We start from the raw sequence: 24,033 nt of genomic DNA, 5'->3' as shown, positions 1-24,033 counted from the left end.
GAGCAGGATGAACGGGAACTAGACAAGTCCTATTGCAGTCCTGTCCCCAGCGAAGGACTTCTCCAGTCTGCCAGTCAAGCACGGGTGCATGTTTCTGGAGCCAAGGTAGGCCTAACAAGAGTGCGTGAGAGAGTCCAGGCAGAACATGAAAGGAGATGCTCTCAGAATGCAGCATTCCCACCTGCAGAGTTATGGATTCGGTGATGAGTTGGATGGGATGTGGTAAGAGGCCCCCATCCATGGCGGCGACAGATAAAGGTACGGCCAGAGGTTTGGTGGGAATGTGGCATTTCTCTACCAGAGACTGAGAAATGAGATTTCCAGCAGCTCCTGAGTCAAGTTGAGCCAGTTCGAAATAGCGGTTCTCTCCGCAGGTGATAGAGACTGACAGCATCAGAGATGGAGAGGGTTTACTTTTGTCTAGGGCGACCTCTCTGAGCAATCCTAGACACAGGCGTTTCCCGACCTCTCTGGGCAGGAACGGATCCGGTGCTCCTTACTGCCACAGTAGAAGCAGCTCCCCTCGGCACGGCGTAAGTCATGACGGGTTTTGACCATCTTGGTCTGGTCGACCTGCATAGGCTCAGGTGAGTGTGCCTGGGGAGTAACGGAGGGAGTGACGGGTTTCTGGAAGGTGGGGGCTAGACGTGGAAACCTCCTCTCACGGGTGACCTCTTTGGCGCGCTCCTGGAATCGGATGTCAATCCGGGTGGCAAGTGTTATTAAGTCGTCGAGAGTGGTAGGAATGTCCCGACCGGCGAGTTCATCTTTAATACGGCCGGACAGACCCTCCCAGAAGACAGACACCAGAGCGTCGTTATACAAGGCCAGCTCCAATGCAAGGGTACGGAACCGTATGGCATATTGGCCCACGGTGAGATCTCCTTGACGGAGGCGTAGCAGAGACGATGCGGATGAGGTCTTCCGTCCGGGTTCGTCGAAGACTTTCCGGAAAGCCGTGAGAAAGGCTGGCAGGTCGGACACCAGGGGATCTCCTCTCTCCCACAGAGGATTTAGCCAAGCCAGAGCCTCCCCCGTGAGGTGGGACATGATAAAGGCTACTTTGGACCGGTCGGAGATAAACTGGTGGGACAAGAGTTCAAAGTGCAGGGTGCACTGGTTTATGAAGCCCCGAGCTTGAGCGGAGTCACCTCCGAAACGAGGAAGTGCAGAAAGCCGGGGTCCGGGACAGGATACCATGGTATTGGTGGGCAGCGGCGCTGCCGGGTTGCGAGTCATGACACTAGCGGTGGTTGCAGGTGGAGCAGACAAGAGTGTCCAGGCGAGAGTTGACACTCCGCAGGTGACTCAGGATGGACTCTTGTTGGGACCTCTGACGGGCTAGTTCATGACATAGGTCCGAGAGCGAGGGAGCTTGGGTGCCACCGGATTCCATGGCCCGAGCAAACTGTAACGGGTCTGGGAGGCGGAACCTCTGAGCAACTATACAAGGGGGCGGTCCTTGTAAGGAAGCGGGTGGCTCCCAGGGAAGACGGGCAGGTAATCACGGCAAGTGACAGGGACAGTCTCTGGGTAGCAGGGCAGGTAGTCACGGCAAGTGACAGGGACAGTCTCTGGGTAGAAGGACGGGTACTCACGGCAAGTGACAGGGACAGTCTCTGGACAGGCAGGTGGTCACGGCTAGTGACGGCAGAGCCTCCAGGTAGGCTAGCAAGCAGGTAGCAGGTGAGCGCTCCTAGGTGAGCAGGCGAGAGTCTCTGGACAGGCAGGTGGTCACGGCAAGTGACGGCGGAGCCTCCAGGTAGGCTAGCAGGCAGGTAGCAGATGAGCGCTCCCAGGTGAGCAGACAAGAGTCTCTGGACTGGCAGGTGGTCACGACAAGTGACGGCGGAGCCTCTAGGTAGGCTAGCAGGCAGGCAGCAGATGGGCGCTCCCAGGTGAGCGGGCAGGCTGGTCCATAGACAGACTGACAGGTGTCGGAAGGCAGACCGTCGGACCGCAGGCTTGCAAGCAGGTAAACGGATATCTGGCAGGTATCAAGCAGGAATCTGACAGGTGACTGGCAGGTAACAGGCAGGAATCTGGCAGGTAACTGGAAACGGGACCTGAGGGCTGAAGCAGAGTGAAGGCTTTGCAACAACATTGCTCGGGCACCTCCATTTTGGAGGAGGTGCCTTATATATGGTGAAGTCCTCCGGCCATTGGCCGGGGACACCTTAGGACGGCGCGCGCGGCCCCTTTAAGAGAGGGGGAGCGCACGCGCGCCCTAAGCACCGTGGCCGGGAAGCTGCCAGCAGAGCGGGAGGAAGATGCCGGGCACAGAGCGGAGAGGTGAGGGGAACAGCGTCCCTGCCTAGCAGGAGGCAGGGACGCTGACGCTACACTGAGCAAGCTCGGCACTGCTGGTAGTCCGATCCCGCAGCTGAAACAATTTTAAGATACGGTCCTGGCGCTTGCTGGTCTTTCTTGGGCGCCCTGGAGCCTTTTTGACAACAATGGAAGCTCTCTCCTTGAAGTTCTTGATGACGCGATAGATTGTTGACTGAGGTGCAATCTTTGTAGCTGCGATACTCTTCCCTGTTAGGCCATTTTTGTGCAGTGCAATGATGGCTGCACGTGTTTCTTTAGAGATAACCATGGTTAACTGAAGAGAAACAATGATACCAAGAACCAGCCTCCTTTTAAAGTGTCCAGTGATGTCATTCTTACTTAATCATGACTGATTGATGGCCAGCCCTGTCCTCATCAACACCCACACCTGTGTTAATGGATCAATCACTAAAACGCTGTTAGCTGCTCCTTTTAAGGCAGGACTGCAATGATGTTGAAATGTGTTTTGGGGGTTAAAGTTCATTTTCTGGGCAAATATTGACTTTGCAAGTACAGTAATTGCTGTTAAGCTGATCTCTCTTTGACATTCAGGAGTATATGCAAATTGCCATTACAAAAAATGAAGCAGTAAACTTTGGAAAAATTACTATTTGTCTCATTCTCAATACTTTTGGCCATGACTGTAGTGTCCCTTTAAATGAAAATTCCAGTGTATACAATGTACATGAAAGGGTGTCAAGTCCATAATACACAAACTTGTAATCCCCAGTCCACCATCTGCAGGGCAGTGAAGGCAGGAAAGCAGCAGAGATTAAGGCGCTGGACTTGTTTGTAGAGTTTATAGTGATAATGACATTTATGGCCGCTTGCAGTAAATCCAGCAGCTGCCAGGGACTTATGATCGCTGCTATAAAATTTATTAGAGTATTCAGAAGAAAGACTCGCATTCCTTCCTGACAATAACTAAACATGGAGACCAGGAGATCTATACCTTCTCACAAGTGAAATATAAACATGGATGAGGTGGAGTGGGACAAATAGATTAAAACTGGTGCAAGTGACTGACAGCAATCATTCCGATATCAGCTTTAATTTTTCAGAAGGTGCAATATAATAACAATATAAGCTTAGGGGCGGACATAACGATGATTCAACCTGTGTCGCTGCACAGGAGCTCAAGAGGTAAGGAGACCCTCTTACATCACCAAAACACATGGAACTGTGCATTATGAAGAGCTATTGGTCCGCAAAGGGCCCATATGCTGCTATTGCACAGGGACCTCTTCTGTCTGTGTCCGCCCCTGAATAAACAAAAGGGTTTGTCTTGCTTTCTGTCTTCTCCAGGTGCTTACTGATTCCAGCCTCTAGGCTTCCTGCCTGCCCAGTAGGCAGTGCACTCTTAAAGACTGACAGTTTGGACGCTGATCCTATCGTTGTGCTTTTCCTAAACTGCAAGCAAAGGAAGCTATAAAATTGGAGGAGAGCGCTGGCTGGATTAATCAATCCAGACAGCTTCAGAGCAGCGCTTACAAGCTCTATAACAGAGAGCTTGCAAGCCCTGCGCTCCTTGCTGAGGAGACTAGACAGTCTATGACTGCAGAGGTGGCCAATAACTTAGACAAAGAGCTGTAAAATATAGATTTAAAAATCTCTCCGTTCTTGAGAGTAAAAAGGATTTTAATAACAAGTAAATTGTAAAGTTTCCACTTTTGAAAGAGAGTTCATGTAGCTATAGTATAACTTATAAAGAAAACAACAGCATGTGCGATAAACTATGGAAGTCATCACGTGACTAAAGTAGGCTTTCTGACCATTTTATTGCCATATCATGGTTCACATGGTCCTCGGCACTTTGCATCTCTTTGTGAAGACCACCTTCTTATCCAGTCCAAATTTCTTATGACAGTTACCGGTTCTACCATTTATTGTGTATACTGGCTAACTTCTTTGAGAATACTAACCCCTAGAAGACCAGATTTCAAGGCAAACATATAAATAGGCAGTTGTGGTAAAAAGCTGCAAATAACAGTGCATAAGGCAAGCAAAGCAGAAGTGTTAATATTTTACTTTACTTTTATCAATTAACAAGATGCAAAGTAAATGAACAAAAGAGAAATCTAAATAAAATCAATATTTGATGTGACCACTGTTTGCCATCAAAGCATCAAATCTTCTCGGTTCAGTTGCTCTCATTTTTTTAAGTAACTCAGCAAAGACATTCCAAACATTTTGTTCTTTTCTACTCTGGAGATAGTTCTTAATGACATTGGCTATATGTTTGGAGTCGTTTTCCTGCTGCAGAATAAATTTGGAGCCAATCAGATGCCTCCTTGATGGAATATGATGATGATTAAGTATCTGCCTGTATTTCTCAGCATTGAAGAACACCAAGAAATAGGCAACATTGAGGACTGGAGACGCAGTGGTCAGCTAAGGAAAGTTAGTGGAGCAGATGAAAGACACTTATTTCCATTCAAAATCTGACGATGTTCAGCAGTGCCATCAGCTCAGAAATCTTAGCAACCAGTGGAACTCAGTTAGTGCCATCTAATGTTCAGAATAGTTTGCCCAAAAGTAGTCTTCTTGGAAGATCAAAGTTTAGTCAAAAACCATACCTTTTACTTGGAAACAAGGCTAAATGACTCAACAGAAACATAGGAACTGGGGTGCAGAAAAGTTACAGCAGGAGCTCTGGACTGATGTCAGAATGTGAAATAATTGGCTTTAACAAAAGGCAGAATGTTCACTGAAGAGCTGTGCAAAAATGAGTGTCAGCAGGAACAGCGAACAATGGTGGAGGGTCCTGGCAAGTTTGAGGGATTTGGTCAATATTCATGGTGTCCTCAATACTGAGAAATATAGGCAGACACTTATATATCATGTAAGACTATCAGGGAGGCATCTTCGACGGGGATGCCGCAACAGAGTGGGGCCAGAAAATCGCGGCGTCTGGTTACAAATACATCTGAGCTACTTAGAACTTCTTCACCTTCCTATTAGCAGTTCACGTTTTCCTTGCTCTATTCTAGCAAGGGTTAAAGAGTCTTGTTTGTCTCCTAAAGCTCTCCATCCTAAGTTGTCTCAGTGTCTCAGTTGTTCTGAGTTCATCACTTCCCTCTGGTTTAAATATTCTCTTCTAAGCTTCAGTTGTTGCCAGTGATAGCTTGCAACTACCTGGTTTCAAGTTGGAGGAGTGAGTTGAGAAAGGAGCAGGCATTTGGAGTTGTTTCAGGAGATATCTACGTGTAGTTGATTTGTGTGTGTGTCTCCCAGTCTCTATTCCCGTTTGGTTTGCCTCACCCTCTCCTTCCCTATTTGCCACTCGATTGTTTGAGAGTGTTTTTTTATGATTCATGTTTTCTTTAATCCCTTTTCTGTTTCCCCTCTGTGTCTCTACAGTACAGCAGGACTAGAGTTCCTGCTATCCTACTCACTAATCAGGGTGGTACTTATGGTAAGACAGGGATAGCAACGTGATCGTCGCACGGGGTGAAGGAACCCGTTTAGCGACGCTAGGGAGCTCAGGGTGGCGTAGGGCAAGTATCAGGGGTGCCCTCTTATATTCATCCCTAGTGGCAGAGCTTCCTCCCCCTCCTGTCTTGCCGTGCACCGTCTTGCTTTGGGTAGAAGCGTGACAGTGTCTGATTCGCTCCAAATTTATTCTGCAACAAGACAACCACTCCAAACATACAGTCAGTGTCATTAAGGACTATATCCAGCGTAAAGAAGAACAAGAAGTCCTGGAAGTGATGATACGGCCCCAACAGAGACCTGATCTCACATCATCAAGCCTGTCTGGGATTATATGAGGAGACAAGGATTTGCATAAGTGACATCCACAGAAGATCTGTGGTTAGTTCTCCTTGATATTTGAACAACCTCTCTGCCGAGTTCCTTCAAAAGCTGTGTGCAAACGTATATAGAAGAATTGATGCTTTGATGATGCTTTGATGGTAAAGGGCGGTCACACCAAATATTGATTTGATTTAGATTTCTCTTTTGTTCATGCACTTATCATTTCCCTATTGCTACACATGTAAAAACGTCAGGAACTTTGCACACATTTTTGCACACAGTGTGTGAGTCCTTCTGCCAATGACAAGAATACCACGTTTAGATAGGGCCTTATGCTAAAGACTCGCTTGTCTCAAAGGCCTTATATAAACTGGGGGAGTATGGGATGCAGCTATATATTCCTGTATTTAAAAAGTTTTCAACGCAATTGAAGGTGGTCGTCTCAAAGAAGTTTCACTGTATACTCTACCCTGCTCAGTGATGAGCGTGCAAACACAAATGAGAGAAGGAAGACGCTTTGTAGCTGGTGGATAATTGGCCATTGAGGAAGTCTGAGCCAATAACCTGGACACGTGTCCCATCTTGCAACTGGTGAACTGCGCTAAAGAAAAGGGGATTTGTTTGGGTGGCCGCGCGGACTGCTCCATGTCTGTGGCCGGCTCTGTTCAGCAGGACAGAATGTTACTAGAGCCATTGGTAAATTGTGAATATATTATGGCCAATAACAATGAGCTGACAATGGCCGATTGTTCGCCCCATGTGGGATCAAGAATGACAGGAATTAGGATTGTGAGAGAGGAATGAGGCAAATAAGGAATAGGGCTGCACTGAGCTGAATAAACAGGATCTGTCTCTCCCTGCAGAGCGTAGATGATTACGACCAGGCAGCAAGTGCAGAGGAGCAGAGTGCATCCGAAGAAACAGAGAACACTCCACCTGCGGAGCTGCACCCAGTCATGAGCTTCTTCAAGACCCTGGTAAGGATTGTGGCTTCTGCTTCTGAAAACTAGCTTAGCATATGGCAGGTGTTCAGTTTAAGGCGCTGTTCTGTGGAAAGTCCTAAAGGCTTGCACTCTGGAGGAGAATGCATTCACCAGGCTGGAGGTTTTTAGTACAATTATTTGAACCAAAAGTTGTGTTGTAAGCAAAATTAAAGATGTAACAGAGGGAATCTAGGTAAATGTAGCGAAGCTGAGTTTGTCATTTAGCATTCTTAATGGTTAGCACAGTATTTTGCCTGTGGTGTTCCTTAGGACTGCAGGTAACATCTGCTACATTATTTGTACTCAGAGAGTTATCACTGTGTTATATGTTGTGTTACATAGGACTGCTAATAATATCTACTACATTAGCTATATGCAGAGGTAACTGTAGGTAACATTACATTATTTGTATTGACAGAGTTATCACTGTTATTTGTAGTGTTACATGGGACTGCAGGTAACATACTACATTATCCATACTCAGGTAGTTATCAGTGAGAGTTATAACTGGGTTATCTGTGGTGTTTCACAGGACTGAATGTAACATCTACTACATTATCTGTACTCAGGGTGTCATCATTGTGCTTTCTGTGGTGTTACATGGGACTGCAGACAACATCTACTACATTATCTGTATTCAGGGAGTTATCGCTGTGTTATCTGTGGTGTTACATGGGACTGCAGGTAACATCTACTACATTATCTGTATTCAGGGAGGTATCACTGTGTGTTATCTGTGGTGTTACACAGGACTGCAGGTAACATCTACTACATTATCTGTACTCAGGGTGTCATCATTGTGCTTTCTGTGGTGTTACATGGGACTGCAGATAACATCTACTACATTTTCTGTATTCAGGGAGTTATCACTGTGTTATCTGTGGTGTTACACGGGACTGCATGTAACATCGACTACATCATCTGTACTCAGGGTGTCATCATTGTGCTTTCTGTGTTGTTACATGGGACTGCAGATAACATCTACTACATTATCTGTATTCAGGGAGGTATCACTGTGTTATCTGTGGTGTTACACAGACCTGCAGTTAATATCTACTACATTATCTGTATTCAGGGAGTTATGACTGTGTTATCTGTGGTGTTACATGGGACTTCAGGTAACATCTACTACATTATCTGTATTCAGGGAGTTATGACTGTGTTATCTGTGGTGTTACATGGGACTTCAGGTAACATCTACTACATTATCTGTATTCAGGGAGTTATCGCTGTGTTATCTGTGGTGTTACACAGACCTGCAGTTAATATCTACTACATTATCTGTATTCAGGGAGTTATGACTGTGTTATCTGTGGTGTTACATGGGACTTCAGGTAACATCTACTACATTATCTGTATTCAGGGAGTTATCGCTGTGTTATCTGTGGTGTTACACAGACCTGCAGTTAATATCTACTACATTATCTGTATTCAGGGAGTTATGACTGTGTTATCTGTGGTGTTACATGGGACTTCAGGTAACATCTACTACATTATCTGTATTCAGGGAGTTATCGCTGTGTTATCTGTGGTGTTACACAGACCTGCAGTTAATATCTACTACATTATCTGTACTTGAGAAAATTACCCATCTATTATCTGTGATGTTACATAGGACTGTGGGTAACTATTGCAATGTCTGCGTTATCAAATATCAGAAACAATATATCGCTAAGGGGTTAAGACAGTGAAAGTTTAGCTAAATTTGTCGAATTGTGTTATTATAGAGAGGGAAATACTGTTAATTATTTTGAGTTGTGGAAAGTTCTTTGCTGTGATTTAGTCAGGAATTCGTTGCTATTGCTCTCACCAGATCAGTCTCATGACACCCACACACTGTTTTATAAACCAGTTTTAATTCAGAGTATTCTGGCACAATCTGCGAGGTCTCGTCTACTCCCACTACCTATGCCTACTTTTCTCAGCACTTTTCAAAAGTGACCAAAAATGGCCAAACATTGCACTTTTTTGCTCATATGAGGTTTGTGACAAAATTAGCACCCTTTATAATGCCATTTTTCTGCCATAAAAACGATAAATTTCCCTTACTATGTGCACATTTAGCCTAGATCATTAGAGAATTAATTACCAGGCACATGAAATGTCATACCCCAGTCGCTACTGGTGCTGCTCTCTTATCAGCAGCGCATCATGTCACTGCTCATACAATGCGCTCTTTGTGGCTGTGTGTTTTGGTGATTGTGACTCTTGTGTCCTGGTGCCCAGAGTTTCCATTGTATCTTTTTTAATACTTTGTATAATAAACAAGAACAGGGTTACAATAAAGTTTATCATTCTACATTTAACCCCTTAGATCAGTGGGCCCAGCCATCTATCAAGCTCCCAAATACACTGGGGAAGGATAAGGGCCTGGGAATGGAATAGATACAAATGGAAACACAGAATAACTAAAAGGGTACAAAGTCGCACTAGTGGGACAGCCTTTATTAACAGACCCTAAAACGTGATGTTTATTGGTGTATTGTACAACCTATAACGTATGGTATATCCTTTATTAAGGGTCAAATTAAAAAGTTAATAAGGTTGTCCAGGATTTAGGATAGGTCATCAATGTCTGATCGGTGGCGGTGACACCCGCCTCCCCCGCTGATCAGCTGGTTTTAGCGTTGGTGGCTGCCGGGTATATGCCCAGTTAGGAAGCTGCACAGCGCAGCTCCATCATCCCTACAGCGGCTGCGGCTGGGTACTGTACATCTACCCCCTATTCCAATCAATAGGAGGTGGATGTGCAGTACCAGACTGTACCACTATTTCATTGACAGAGCTGAGCTGTGCAGCTCCATAAATGAGCAGTGCCGGCTACCGCACCAGGAGCAGCTGATCGGGCGAAGTGCCGGGTGTCGCACCCCCACCGATCAGACATTGATGACCTATCCTAAGTCCTGGACAACCTTATTAACGTTTTAATTTGACCCTATACTTCTGGCGTTTTGAATTTTTTTCTCTTTATGCCATTTACCGATCGGATTAATTATTTTTTTATATTGATAAATCTGGCGATTCTGAAAGAAGCGATACCAAATATGGGTATTTTTGATTTTTTTTTTAATTGTTTTATTTTGAATGGAGTGAAAGGCGGGTGATTTGAACTTTTATATTTTTTTAATATTTTTAAAAACTTTTTTTTTTTACTTTTCACATGCTTGAATAGTCTCCATGGGAGATTAGAAACTGCAATCATCTGATCGCCTGTGTTACACATAACAGGGCTTCAGCTTCAGCCCTGCTTGTGTAGCAGAAGTTCAGCCCTGCTATGTGTAGGGCGGCGCTCATAGCAGATAGGCTATGACATCCACAGGGGTCTTCTGCAGACTCCGGGTTGTCATTCCAACTCATCGGCGGCCCGCGATCATGTGATGGGCATGCTGATGGGAATGGTTTGTGACTCGCTTCCAGAGCGGCCATGTTAAATTTAACATGTTAACAGCCGCGGGTGGGTGGATCACAAATCCACCTGCGGCTGTTAGGGGCACATGACTGCTGATCAGAGCACGCTACATATGTCCCTTCACACTGAAGGCATCAAAACTATGAATTAACACATGTGGTATTATATACTTCACACAAAAAAGTGTGAAACAACTGAAAATATGTCTTATATTCTAGGTTCTTCAAAGTAGCCACCTTTTGCTTTGATGACTGCTTTGCACACTCTTGGCATTCTCTTGATGAGCTTCAAGAGGTAGTCACCGGAAATGGTTTTCACTTCACAGGTGTGCCCTGTCAGGTTTAATAAGTGGGATTTCTTGCCTTATAAATGGGGTTGGGACCATCAGTTGTGTTGTGCAGAAGTCAGGTGGATACACAGCTGATAGTCCTAGTGAATAGACTGTTAGAATTTGTATTATGGCAAGAAAAAAGCAGCTAAGTAAAGAAAAACGAGTGGCCATCATTACTTTAAGAAATGAAGGTCAGTCAGTGCGAAAAATTGGGAAAACTTTGAAAGTGTCCCCAAGTGCAGTTGCAAAAACCATCAAGCGCTACAAAGAAACTGGCTCACATGAGGACCGCCCCAGGAAAGGAAGACCAAGAGTCACCTCTACTTCTGAGGATAAGTTTATCCGAGTCACCAGCCTCAGAAATCGCAGGTTAACAGCAGCTCAGATTAGAGACCAGGTTAATGCCACACAGAGTTCTAGCAGCAGAGACATCTGTTCAACAACTGTTAAGAGGAGACTTTGTACAGCAGTCCTTCATGGTAAAATAGCTGCTAGGAAACCACTGCTAAGGACAGGCAACAAGCAGAAGAGACTTGTTTGGGCTAAAGAACACAAGGAATGGACATTAGACCAGTGGAAATCTGTGCTTTGGTCTGATGAGTCCAAATTTGAGATCTTTGGTTCCAACCACCGTGTCTTTGTGCGACACAGAAAAGGTGAACGGATGGACTCTACATGCCTGGTTCCCACTGTGAAGCATGGAGGAGGAGGTGTGATGGTGTAGGGGTGCTTTGCTGGTGACACTGTTGGGGATTTATACAAAATTGAAGGCATACTGAACCAGCATGGATACCACAGCATCTTGCAGCGGCATGCTATTCCATCTGGTTTGCGTTTAGTTGGACCATCATTTATTTTTCAACAGGACAATGACCCCAAACACACCTCCAGGCTGTTTAAGGGCTATTTGACCAAGAAGGAGAGTGAAGGGGTGCTACGCCAGATGACCTGGCCTCCACAGTCACCAGACCTGAACCCAATCGAGATGGTTTTGGGTGAGTGGACCGCAGAGTGAAGGCAAAAGGGGCAACAAGTGCTAAGCATCTCTGGGAACTACTTCAAGATTGTTGGAAGACCATTTCCGGTTACTACCTCTTAAAGCTCATCAAGAGAATACCAAGAGTGTGCAAAGCAGTCATCAAAGCAAAAGGTGCTACTTTGAAGAACCTAGAATATAAGACATATTTTCAGTTCTTTCACACTTGTTTGTTAAGTATATAATTCCACATGTGTTAATTCATAGTTTTGATGCCTTCAGTATGAATGTACAATTTTCATAGTCATGAAAATACAGAAAAATATTTAAATGAGAAGGTGTGTCCAAACTTTTGGTCTGTACTGTATATATATATTTATTTATATGTTTATGCAGTGTGTGTATGTATATATATATATATACACTGCTCAAAAAAATAAAGGGAACACTCAAATAACACATCCTAGATCTGAATGAATGAAATATTCTCATTGAATACTTTGTTCTGTACAAAGTTGAATGTGCTGACAACAAAATCACACAAAAATAATCAATGGAAATCAAATTTATTAACCAATGGAGGCCTGGATTTGGAGTCACCCCCAAAATTAAAGTGGAAAAACACACTACAGGCTGATCCAACTTTGATGTAATGTCCTTAAAACAAGTCAAAATGAGGCTCAGTATTGTGTGTGGCCTCCACGTACCTATATGACCTCCCTACAGCACCTGGGCATGCTCCTGATGAAGTTGCGGATGGTCTGCTGTGGGATCTCCCCCCAGACCTGGACTAAAGCATTCACCAACTCCTGGACAGTCTGTGGTGCAACGTGATGTTGGTGGATGGAGCGAGACATGATGTCCCAGATGTGCTCAATCGGATTCAGTTCTGGGGAATGGGCGGGCCAGTCCATAGCTTCAATGCCTTCATCTTGCAGGAACTGCTGACACACTCCAGCCACATGAGGTCTGGCATTGTCCTGCACTAGGAGGAACCCAGGGCCAACCGCACCAGCATATGGTCTCACAAGGGGTCTGAGGATCTCATCTCGGTACCTAATGGCAGTCAGGCTACCTCTGGCAAGCACATGGAGGGCTGTGCGGCCCTCAAAAGAAATGCAACCCCACACCATTACTGATCCACCCCAAACTGGTCATGCTGAAGGATGTTGCAGGCAGCAGATCGCTCTCCACGGCGTCTCCAAACTCTGTCACGTCTGTCACATGTGCTCAGTGTGAACCTGCTTTCATCTGTGAAGAGCACAGAGCACCAGTGGCGACTTTGCCAATCCTGGTGTTCTGTGGCAAATGCCAAGCGTCCTGCACGGTGTTGGGTTGTGAGCACAACCCCAATCTGTGGACGTTGGACCCTCATACCACCCTCATGGAGTCGGTTTCTAACCGTTTGTGCAGACACATGCACATTTGTGGCCTGCTGGATGTCATTTTGCAGGGCTCTGGCAGTGCTCCTCCTGTTCCTCTTTGCGCAAAGGCAGACGTAGCGGTCTTGCTGCTGGGTTGTTGCCCTCCTACGGCCCCCTCCATGTCTCCTGGTGTACTGGCCTGTCACCTGGTAGCGCCTCCAGCCTTTGGACACTACGCTGACAGACACAGCAAACCTTCTTGCCGCAGCTCGCATTGATGTGCCATCCTGGATGAGCTGCGCTACCTGAGCAACTTCGGTAGGTTGTAGAGTCCGTCTCATGCTACCACGAGTGTGAAAGCACAACCAACATTCAAAAGTGACCAAAACATCAGTCAGAAAGCATTGGTACTGAGATGTGGTCTGTGGTTCCCAACTGCAGAACCACTTCTTTATTGAGGGTGTCTTGATAATTGCCAGTAATTTCCATCTATTGTCTATTCCATTTGCACAACAGCATGTGAAATTGATTGTCAATCAGTGTTGCTTCCTAAGTGGACAGTTTGATTTCACAGAAGCTTGATTCACTTGGAGTTACATTAGGTTGTTTAAGTGTTCCCTTTATTTTTTTGAGCAGTGTATATATATATATATATATATATATATATATATATATATATATATATATATATACAGTACAGACCAAAAGTTTGGACACACCTTCTCATTTAAAGATTTTTCTGTATTTTCATGACTATGAGAATTGTACATTCACACTGAAGGCATCAAAACTATGAATTAACACATGTGGAATTATATACTTAACAAAAAAGTGTGAAACAACTGAAAAAATGGCTTATATTCTAGGTTCTTCAAAGTAGCCACCTTTTGCTTTGATGTCTGCTTTGCACACTCTTGGCATTCTCTTGATGAGCTTCAAGAGGTAGTCACCGGAAATGGTTTTCACTTCACAGGTGTGCCCTGTCAGGTTTAATAAGTGGGATTTCTTGCCTTATAAATGGGGTTGGGATCATCAGTTGTGTTGTGCAGAAGTCAGGTGGATACACAGCTGATAGTCCTACTGAATAGACTCTTAGAATTTGTATTATGGCAAGAAAAAAGCAGCTAAGTAAAGAATAACGAGTGGCCATCATTACTTTAAGAAATGAAGGTCAGTTAGTGCGAAAAATTGGGAAAACTTTGAAAGTGTCCCCAAGTGCAGTTGCAAAATCATCAATCGCTACAAGGAAACTGGCTCACATGTGGACCGCCCCAGGAAAGGAAGACCAAGAGTCACCTCTGCTTCTGAGGATAAGTTTATCTGAGTCACCAGCCTCAGAAATCGCAGGTTAACAGCAGCTCAGATTAGAGACCAGGTTAATACCACACAGAGTTCTAGCAGCAGACACATCTCTTTAACAACTGTTAAGAGGAGACTTTGTGCAGCAGGCCTTCATGGTAAAATAGCTGCTAGGAAACCACTGCTAAGGACAGGCAACAAGCAGAAGTGACCAGTTTAGGCTAAAGAACACAAGGAATGGACATTAGACCAGTGGAAATATGTGCTTTGGTCTGATGAGTCCAAATTTGAGATCTTTGGTTCCAACCACCGTGTCTTTGTGAGACGCAGAAAAGGTGAACGGATGGACTCTACATGCCTGGTTCCCACCGTGAAGCATGGAGGAGGAGGTGTGATGGTGTGGGGGTGCTTTGCTGGTGACACTGTTGGGGATTTATTCAAAATTGAAAGCATACTGAACCAGCATGGCTACCACAGCATCTTGCAGCGGCAATCTATTCCATCAGGTTTGCGTTTAGTTGGACCATCATTTATTTTTCAACAGGACAATGACCCCAAACACACCTCCAGGCTGTGTAAGGGCTATTTGACCAAGTAGGAGAGTGATGGGGTGCTATGCCAGATGACCTGGCCTCCACATTCACCAGACCTGAACCCAATCGAGATGGTTTGGGGTGAGCTGGACCGCGGAGTGAAGGCAAAAGGGCCAACAAGTGCTAAGCATCTCTGGGAACTCCTTCAAGATTGTTGGAAGACCATTTCCGGTGACTACCTCTTGAAGCTCATCAAGAGAATGCCAAGAGTGTGCAAAGCAGTCATCAAAGCAAAAGGTGGCTACTTTGAAGAACCTAGAATATAAGACATATTTTCAGTTGTTTCACAATTTTTTGTTAAGTATATAATTCCACATGTGTTAATACATAGTTTTGATGCCTTCAGTGTGAATGTACAATTTTCATAGTCATGAAAATACAGAAAAATCTTTAAATGAGAAGGTGTGTCCAAACTTTTGGTCTGTACTGTATATATATTTATATATATATATGAATACAGTATTTTTATCAGGGGCGGACATATCAGGGGCCCAAGAGGTAAGAGGTTAATTTCTACCTCCAATGCATGTGCAATTTTGCAATTTTAGGAGCTCTTGGCCTGCAAAGGGCCTATTTATTGTTCTTGCCCTTTGCTGTCTGCTCCGCCAGTGTAATATGTATATATATATATATATATATATTATATATATATATATATATATATCCTAGGTCACACATCATTCAGCTCCGGCATTGATGTTTCCTCAAGTCCTGAGGCCTGATAGTGTACAAGGTACATTACATTGAAAAACTATTGAAGTATTGTGCATCCTCCACATTACACCAGCAGGAACTTTTATGACCTCCCATTCTAAATCTGGAGACATTAAGATGGAGTTTTCCCCCTCCTTTGCAACTGTAACAGTTTCCAGACACTCAGACACTGATGTTGGAGGAGAGGGCCGGACTCTCGATCTCTTTCTAGTTCAGTGCAGCACAGTCATGGAGAACAGACAAGGACATTCCCTAAACTGTTTGCACAAAGATGGAAGCTGCAATTTTCCAAAGTGTCTTGTATGTTGAAGCATTAAGCTTCCCTTCACTGAAAGCAGAAAGCAAGAAGATGAGGCCGACCCCAGAAAAATAACTCCATAGCATTATCCCTCTTCCACCAAACTTTTCAGCTGGCACAATGCAGTCAGGCAGTTAATGTTGCTAAACCCAGACTCATCCATCATATGCCAGATAGAGAAGTGTGATCCATCAATGCACAGAACACGTTCCCACTGCCCCTGAGTCCAGTGGTGGCGGCCTTACACCACCCCATCTGACACTTGCCATTGTGCCTGGTGATGTAAGGCTGCATGCATCTACTCGACCATGGAACCCCATGTAATGAAGCTCTTGCTGCACAGTGTTTGTGCTGCTGTTTATACCAGAGGAGGTCTGGACTCTGCAGTTATGGAGTCAGCAGAGCATTTGTGAGTTTTTTGCCCTCTTCTCCCCAGCACTCGGTGACCCCGCTCTGTAACATTATGTGGTCTCCACTTCATGGCTGAGTCGCTGAGGTTCCCTCCACTTCTCAATAATATCACTCACAGGTGATGGGGGAAGAATTAGGAGGAAACAAATTTCAAAAACTAACTTATACACCATTAGCATGGTATTACAGGATCCCGCTAGTATCGGTGAGCTCTTTACCACCAGTCACTTTGTCACACGTTAGTAATGGCAGAAGGCATGGTGATAGGCCGGATGTTATACCCCGGGGGCAATAAGATTAAATCTGTCACTAAGTTTTTGTTGTAGAATCCAAGAGCACCATGATATAGGGGCAGTGACCCTGCTTCCAGCAATATATCACTTGCTAGGCTGTGTTTTGCTGTTGCAATAAAGTCAGTATTTTATCAGCAGGAGATTACTAGATGACTAGTTGTCTCGTGCTTCCTGGTCCAACCACGCCCTCACCAATATATCTGTATCTGTCAATATACAGTGTACACAGAAAGCTGTGGGTGGGGTTACACACAGCTCTGCATTCTGAGCTCTGCTAGATCTGCAGCAGAGAAAACTGTGATTCTATCACAACTGCTGCACCAATTAACCCCTTAACAACATCTGACGTACTAATACGCGTCTGTGCCCTGGGACTTAAGAGCCAGACCCGTATTAGTACGTCATCGCGATCGCGCGCGCACACAGGCTGTGCGGGCGCGATCGCCGCCGGGTGTCAGCTGATTGTCACAGCTGACACCCGGTACTATGTGCAGGGAGCGGTCCTGCACCGCTCCCAGCACATTAACCCCTGCGATGCTGCGATCGAAGTCGATCGCGGCATTGCGGGGGCAAGGGGAGGTGATCGGCGATACTCACCTCCTCTTCCGGCTTCCAGCGCAGTCTGCAAAGGCTTCCCGGGTGTTGCCATGACGACCCGATGTCGTCATGACAACATCCGGGTCACCAGACAGCAGGAAGATTGTTTGGACATGCGCAGTGCATCTCCAAACAATCTTCACACTGTGCACCGCTGACAGCCTGCATGGCATAGGGATGGTGCTCCATTCCTATGCCATGCAGGCGATCAGAGAAAAAAAAGTGAAAGTCCCAGAGTGGGACAAAGTAATAAAGTGTATAAACTGTCTGAAAGTGGAAAAAAAAATAAAAAAATTGCAAAAATATATAAAAAAAATAAAAAAAATAATCCACCAAAAATAAAAATATAATGTACCCATCAATAAATATTATTATAAAAAAAAAAAAAAAAAACAATAAAAGTACACATATTTGGTATCGCCGCGTCCGGAACAACCTGACCTATAAAACTGTCCCACTAGTTAACCCCTTCAGTGAACACGGTAAAAAAAAAAAAAAAAAAAAAAACGAAGCAAAAAACAATGCTTTATCACCATACCGCCAAACAAAAAGTGGAATAACACGCGATCAAAAAGACGCATATAAATAAAAATGGTACCGCTGAAAACGTCATTTCGTCCCGCAAAAAACAAGCCGCCATACAGCTCCATCAGCCGAAAAATAAAAAAGTTATAGCTCTCAGAATAAAGCGATGCTAAAAAATATTTTTTTCTATAAAATAGCTTTTATTGTGTATAAGCGCCAAAACATAGAAAAATGATACAAATGTGGTACCGCTGTAAACGTACTGACCCGAAGAATAAAGCTACCTCATCAATTTTACCACACGCGGAACAGAATAAAAAAAAAAAAAAATTCCTGAATTGTTGGTTTTTGTTTATTCTGCCTCCCAAAAATCGGAATAGAAAGTGATCAAAAAATGTCACGTGCCTGAAAATGGCACCAATAACAACGTCAAGTCATCCCGCAAAAAACGAGCCGTCACATGACTGTCTGCCAAAATCTGGAAAAATTATAGCTCTCAAAATATGGCGATGCAAAAACTAGATTTTACAAAAAATGCGTCTTTTAGTGTGTGACAGCTGTCAGTCATAAAAACCCCATATGATTCTAGCATTGCTGTAATCACACCGACCTGAAGAATAAAGTCGTCTAATCACTTATACCGCACAAGGAACGGCGTCAAAAATAAACTCTTGGGTTAGGATTGGGCTAGGGTTAGGGCTGGGTTTGGGGCTAGGGTTGTGCTGGGGCTAGGGTTGTGCTGGGGCTAGGATTGTGCTGGGGCTAGGGTTGTGCTATGGTTAGGGTTGTGCTATGGTTAGGGTTGTGCTATGGTTAGGGTTGTGCTAGGGTTAGGATTTTTTTCAAAAGTAAGAAAAAAAGATGACGATATGGCGACTAGTGTTGAGCCCAAGTGCTCGCTACTTGAGTTTGCATCGGGTGCTCTGGTATGCATTGAGTATCGTGGGTATTTGAGTGACATGCTCAAGTCTCTGCCCCATATGCTTCGCGGCCAAAAAAACTTTACGGGGATTGCCTGCCATGCACGAGCGATCCCCGCATGTTTTTTTTTTGGGTGTCTAATAACCGTGAAACATGCGGAGCAGGGACTCGAGCATGTCACTTGAGCACACGCTGTACATGGTGCATACCTGAGTACCCGATGCAAACTCAAGTAGCGAGCACTTGCGCTCAACAATAATGACAACTTATTCAATATGATGACCTAATGTAAACAAATTCTGTGCCGTACCTCTGGGTTCAAAATGTTCACTATACACCTTAATAAAATCCTTGAGGGGTATAGTTTCCAAAATGGGGACACTTGTGGGGGAGCTCCACTGTTTAGGCACATCACGGGCTCTCCAAACGCGACATGGTGTCCGCTAATGAATTGAATGGAAAATCGGCTCAAATTGTTAGCGGACGCCATATTGCGTTTGGAGAGCCCCTGTCTGCCCAAATTTTCAAAATGGGGTCACTTGTGGGGGAGCTCCAATGTTTGGGCACACAGGGACTCTCCAAATGCAACATGATATCCGCTAACAAATTGTCGGCTCAAATTGTTAGCGGACACCATGTTGCGTTTGGAGAGCCCCTGTGTGCCCAAACTTTGGAGCTCCCCCACAAGTGACCCCATTTTGGAAACTAGACCCCCCAAGGCACCTATCTAGATGCATAGTGAGCACTTGGAACCCCCAGGTGCTTCACAAATTGATTTGTAAAAATGAAAAAGTGAAAAAAAAACACTTTTTCATTTTTATGAATCAATTTGTGAAGCACCTGGGGTTCCAAGTGCTCACTATGAATCTAGATAGGTGCCTTGGGGGGTCTAGTTTCCAAAATGGGGTCACTTGTGGGGGAGCTCCAAAGTTTGGGCACAGAGGGGCTCTCCAAACGCAACGTGGTGTCCGCTAACAATTTGAGGCGATTTTCCATTCAATTTGTTAGCGGATACCATGTTGCATTTGGAGAGTCCCTGTGTGCCCAAACACTGTAGCTCCCCCACAAGTGACCCCATTTTGGAAACTAGACCCCCCAAGGCACCTATCTAGATGCATAGTGAGCACTTGGAACCCCCAGGTGCTTCACAAATTGATTCGTAAAAATGAAAAAGTGTTTTTTTTTTCACTTTTTCATTTTTACGAATCAATTTGTGAAGCACCTGGGGGTTCCAAGTGCTCACTATGCATCTAGAAAGGTGCATTGGGGGGTCTAGTTTCCAAAATGGGGTCACTTGTGGGGGAGCTCCAAAGTTTGGGCACACAGGGGCTCTCCAAACACAACATGGCGTCCGCTAATTATTCAAGCAAGTTTTACAATCAAAAAGTCAAATGGCGCTCTTTCCTTTCCGAGCCCTGCCGTGCGCCCAAACAGTGTTTTTTCCCCAAATATTGGGTATCTGTGTGCCCAGGGGAAATTGCACAACAAATTTTGGGGTCCATTTTTTCTTGTTACCCCTGTGAAAATAAAACAAATTGGGTCTAAAGTAACATTTTTGTGAAAAAAGTTAAATGTTCATTTTTTTCTTCCACGTTCAAAAAATTCCTGTGAAGCACCTGAAGGGTTAATAAAGTTCTTGAATGTGGAATGTGGCACCTTGAGGAGTGCAGTTTTTAGAATGGTGTCACTTTTGGGTATTTTCTGTCATAAAGACCTCTCAAAGTGACTTCAAATGTGATGTGGTCCCTAAAAAAATGGTTTTGTAAATTTTGTTGGAAAAATGAGAAATCGCTGGTCAACTTTTAACCCTTATAGCTCCCTAACAAAAAAAAATTTTGGTTCCAAAATTGTGCTGATGTAAAGTAGACATGTGGGAAATGTTATTTATTAACTCTTTTGTGTGACATATCTCTCTGATTTCAGGGCTTAAAAATTCAAATTTTGAAAATTGCAAAATTTTCAAAATTTTCACCAAATTTCCGTTTTTTTTCACAAATAAACGCAAGTGATATCGAAGAAATGTTTCCACAATCATGAAGTACAATATGTCACGAAAAAACAATCTCAGAATCAGGGGGATCCGTTGAAGCGTTCCAGAGTAATTACCTCATAAAGTGACAGTGGTCAGAATTGTAAAAATTGGCCTGGTCATTAACGTGCAAACCACCCTCGGGGCTTAAGGGGTTAAACGAAGTGATAAATCGCTGGAATTAAAGTCTCTGTCCATACATTATGGTGCTGTCAGATTACATAGCAAAAATCTGCTGACAGATTCCCTTAAAGACGTGTGTCCCATTATTTTTCTTCATATTGGTGTACGTACCACCCACATATTACATATTCCTTCTATTTTTGTCGTCAAGCTTATGGAACACCGCATTGTTCTCCAACACGGCAATTGTACAAATATATACGGTAGTTAGTGTTCTGGACTACTGTCTATAATAGTTAACCCAGGTGCAGGAAGCCCTATAAATATCAGTCCATTATATTCTTCCTAGCACGTAATACAATATTTTAACTTCTTATTTGTTAATAAACAAAGTTATTAATAAACAATATAAGTTATACCTTTTACAATATACCAATAAAATTAGAGAGTTTTAGGGCTTGTTCCACTAGTTTAGTTACTCGGCCTTTTACACTCATATGTTTCAGAGCTACAAATTTCAGCATGCCCTGAGCAAGAGTATTTTTTTAAATTTCATGCACATAATACGTGCCCACTAGGGGCGCTATTCCATCTTCTTAATCCTGATGCCATTCATATTTAAAATTGGTGTTTTAGGAGTTGATTTGGGGGATTGATTCACTTCTATCTAGCCAAGAGACAATTCATTGCTTTAGTAAAAATGTTTCATTTTTAGGTCACACCCAATAAGTCGTTATCAAAATCTGAAGAGGAGGTGAAGACTGAGGGAGCAGACAAGGTATGGAAAGTTTTCATCCCCCATGCTTCTCTGACTTATGTGCGCCCATAATGAATGACAATTTTCTTGTAAACTTATGTGTAGAAGATTGTGGATGAGCTGTACAAGCTCCATTATGTTAAGTATCTTTTGTATATAGTTATAGAGAATGCTGATATAACCTGGACATCTCCTGTATTTAATTATGTACAGTATATACAGCTGGTATAAGGTATACATTTTGTATATAGTGATATGGAGCATACTGGTATAACCCGAGTATATTCTGTATATAATTATATATATACAGCTGGTATAAATTATACATCTTGTATATAGTGATATGGAGCATGCTGGTGTAACCTGGGTATATTCTGTATATAATTATATATGTACAGCTGGTATAAGTTATACATCTTCTGTATATAGTGATATGGAGCATGCTGGTATAACCCGGGTATATTCTGTATATAATTATATATGTACAGCTGGTATAAGTTATACATCTTCTGTATATAGTGATATGGAGCATGCTGGTATAACCTGGGTATATTCTGTATATAATTATATATGTACAGCTGGTATAAGTTATACATCTTCTGTATACAGTGATATGGAGCATGCTGGTATAATCTCGGTATATTCTGTATATAATTATATATGTACAGCTGGTATAAATTATACATCTTGTATATAGTGATATGGAGCATGCTGGTATAATCTGGGTATATTATGTATATAATTATATATGTACACCTGGTATAAGTTATACATCTTATATATAGTGATATGGGCATGCTGGTATAACCTGGGTATATTCTGTATATAATTATATATGTACTGCTGGTATAAGTTATATATTCTCTGTGTATAGTGATTGTTATGATCTGCTACAGGGACTAAGGAAAGACAGGAGAGCTGTCCCTACAATAGAACTAAACTAGATCCCTACGATGTAACGGGGAACCTGATCCTGCGATCAGACCCGCTAAAGTCCTCGGCTAGTCTGTACGAAGACCTATAGATGTGAGGGAGGGATCCCTACAAGAACTAGGGACTGGGATAAGTTGGACACCTCCTAGCAGAAATAGTAGCAGTCAAAGACAAACACACAACAAAAAGCATAGAGGTCAGAAGACCTAGCAAAACTAACAGAGAACGGCAACAGAGCACCAAGCTAGCTCAAGAGTAGTAAATACAATGAAGTCCAGCAAGACCAGGAGGGCGGAGCCGGATTAAATAGGCAAAAATATAAACCTATAAAAGTATTCACTAAAAGTGAAAACAGTCCCAATTCGAATAAAGAGCCGAAAAACAGAGCATTCCCTGATCAATTTTGCTATCACGATAATATAACATATAATATGTAATCACAAGCAAACGGGAATTAAAGAAAAAACTGTGGGATCAGTTTATAAGAAGGTAACAAATTTTATTTTAATATAATAGATATACAGCTAAGAGAATATCGGTTAAAATCGTTTGGAATGACAGAAAATACTGCAATGGTACTATAGAAAGAGTCAGACGCGCGTTTCACCTTCCGGCTTCGTCGCCTCCTGACGCTGTCACACGGGTCCTTCATAACCAGCTCTCCACTACATCATGATTCAAGGTATTCCCATGTTCTATATTTGTCTTGATCTTGTCTCTGACTTGTGGACAAGACAGAATTGGGCCGCACACTACTAACTTCTCGATTGATTGTTTAGTATATACTCTGACACCTTTCTAATACCCCAGAGTTGACTTTATTGAGAAGCTGTATGCAATGTGAATAGGATCCGTGGCTGTTGCACGGACTCCTGTTTACACCTATTCCATATATACTATGATTCTAAGTTAATTATGCAGATAAGACACAATTATGCCGCATACTATTTACTCTTTTGATTGATTGCCAGGCTTTGTATTTATTGCTTTGCTATTCAATTAAGCAGCCTTACTGGGAAGCTATATGTAGTTTGAGCAGGATCCTATGTGTCTTTCTTTTCTATGTGTGCTGGATTATTTTTAGCAGTCTTTCTATAGTACCATTGCAGTATTTTCTGTCATTCCAAACGATTTTAACCGATATTCTCTAAGCTGTATATCTATTATATTAAAATAAAATTTGTTACCTTCTCATAAACTGATCCCACAGTTTTTTCTTTAATTCCCGTTTGCTTGTGATTACATATTATATGTTATATTATCGTGATAGCAAAATTGATCAGGGAATGCTCTGTTTTTCGGCTCTTTAGGCAAAAATGGTCATGTGACCAGCAAACTAAAAAAAACCTAACAGGAGAGTTCTAACAGTGATATGGAGCATGCTGGTATA

General features: G+C 43.3%; 1 protein-coding gene across 10 annotated transcripts in view; it reads left to right on the top strand.

Moving 5' to 3' along the window:
* The window catches only part of BCAS1 (brain enriched myelin associated protein 1), a 148,077-nt gene that overhangs the window by 77,211 nt on the left and 46,833 nt on the right, over window positions 1-24,033 (top strand). For all 10 annotated transcript variants that reach the window (XM_073682751.1, XM_073682755.1, XM_073682753.1 and 7 more), the window contains exons 5-6: window positions 6,951-7,064; window positions 21,669-21,731. In XM_073682751.1, the coding sequence (XP_073538852.1) occupies window positions 6,951-7,064; window positions 21,669-21,731 (177 nt within the window). The remainder of the gene's footprint in view (window positions 1-6,950; window positions 7,065-21,668; window positions 21,732-24,033) is intronic.

The sequence above is a fragment of the Phyllobates terribilis genome, unplaced genomic scaffold (genome assembly GCF_046119375.1).
Source record: "Phyllobates terribilis strain yellow unplaced genomic scaffold, ASM4611937v1 Scaffold_5__5_contigs__length_657084704, whole genome shotgun sequence".
In the NCBI taxonomy this organism is placed as follows: Eukaryota; Metazoa; Chordata; class Amphibia; order Anura; family Dendrobatidae; genus Phyllobates; species Phyllobates terribilis.
The sequence above is the reverse complement of the archived record's forward strand: the minus strand, read 5'-3'. Positions and strand labels throughout refer to the sequence as shown.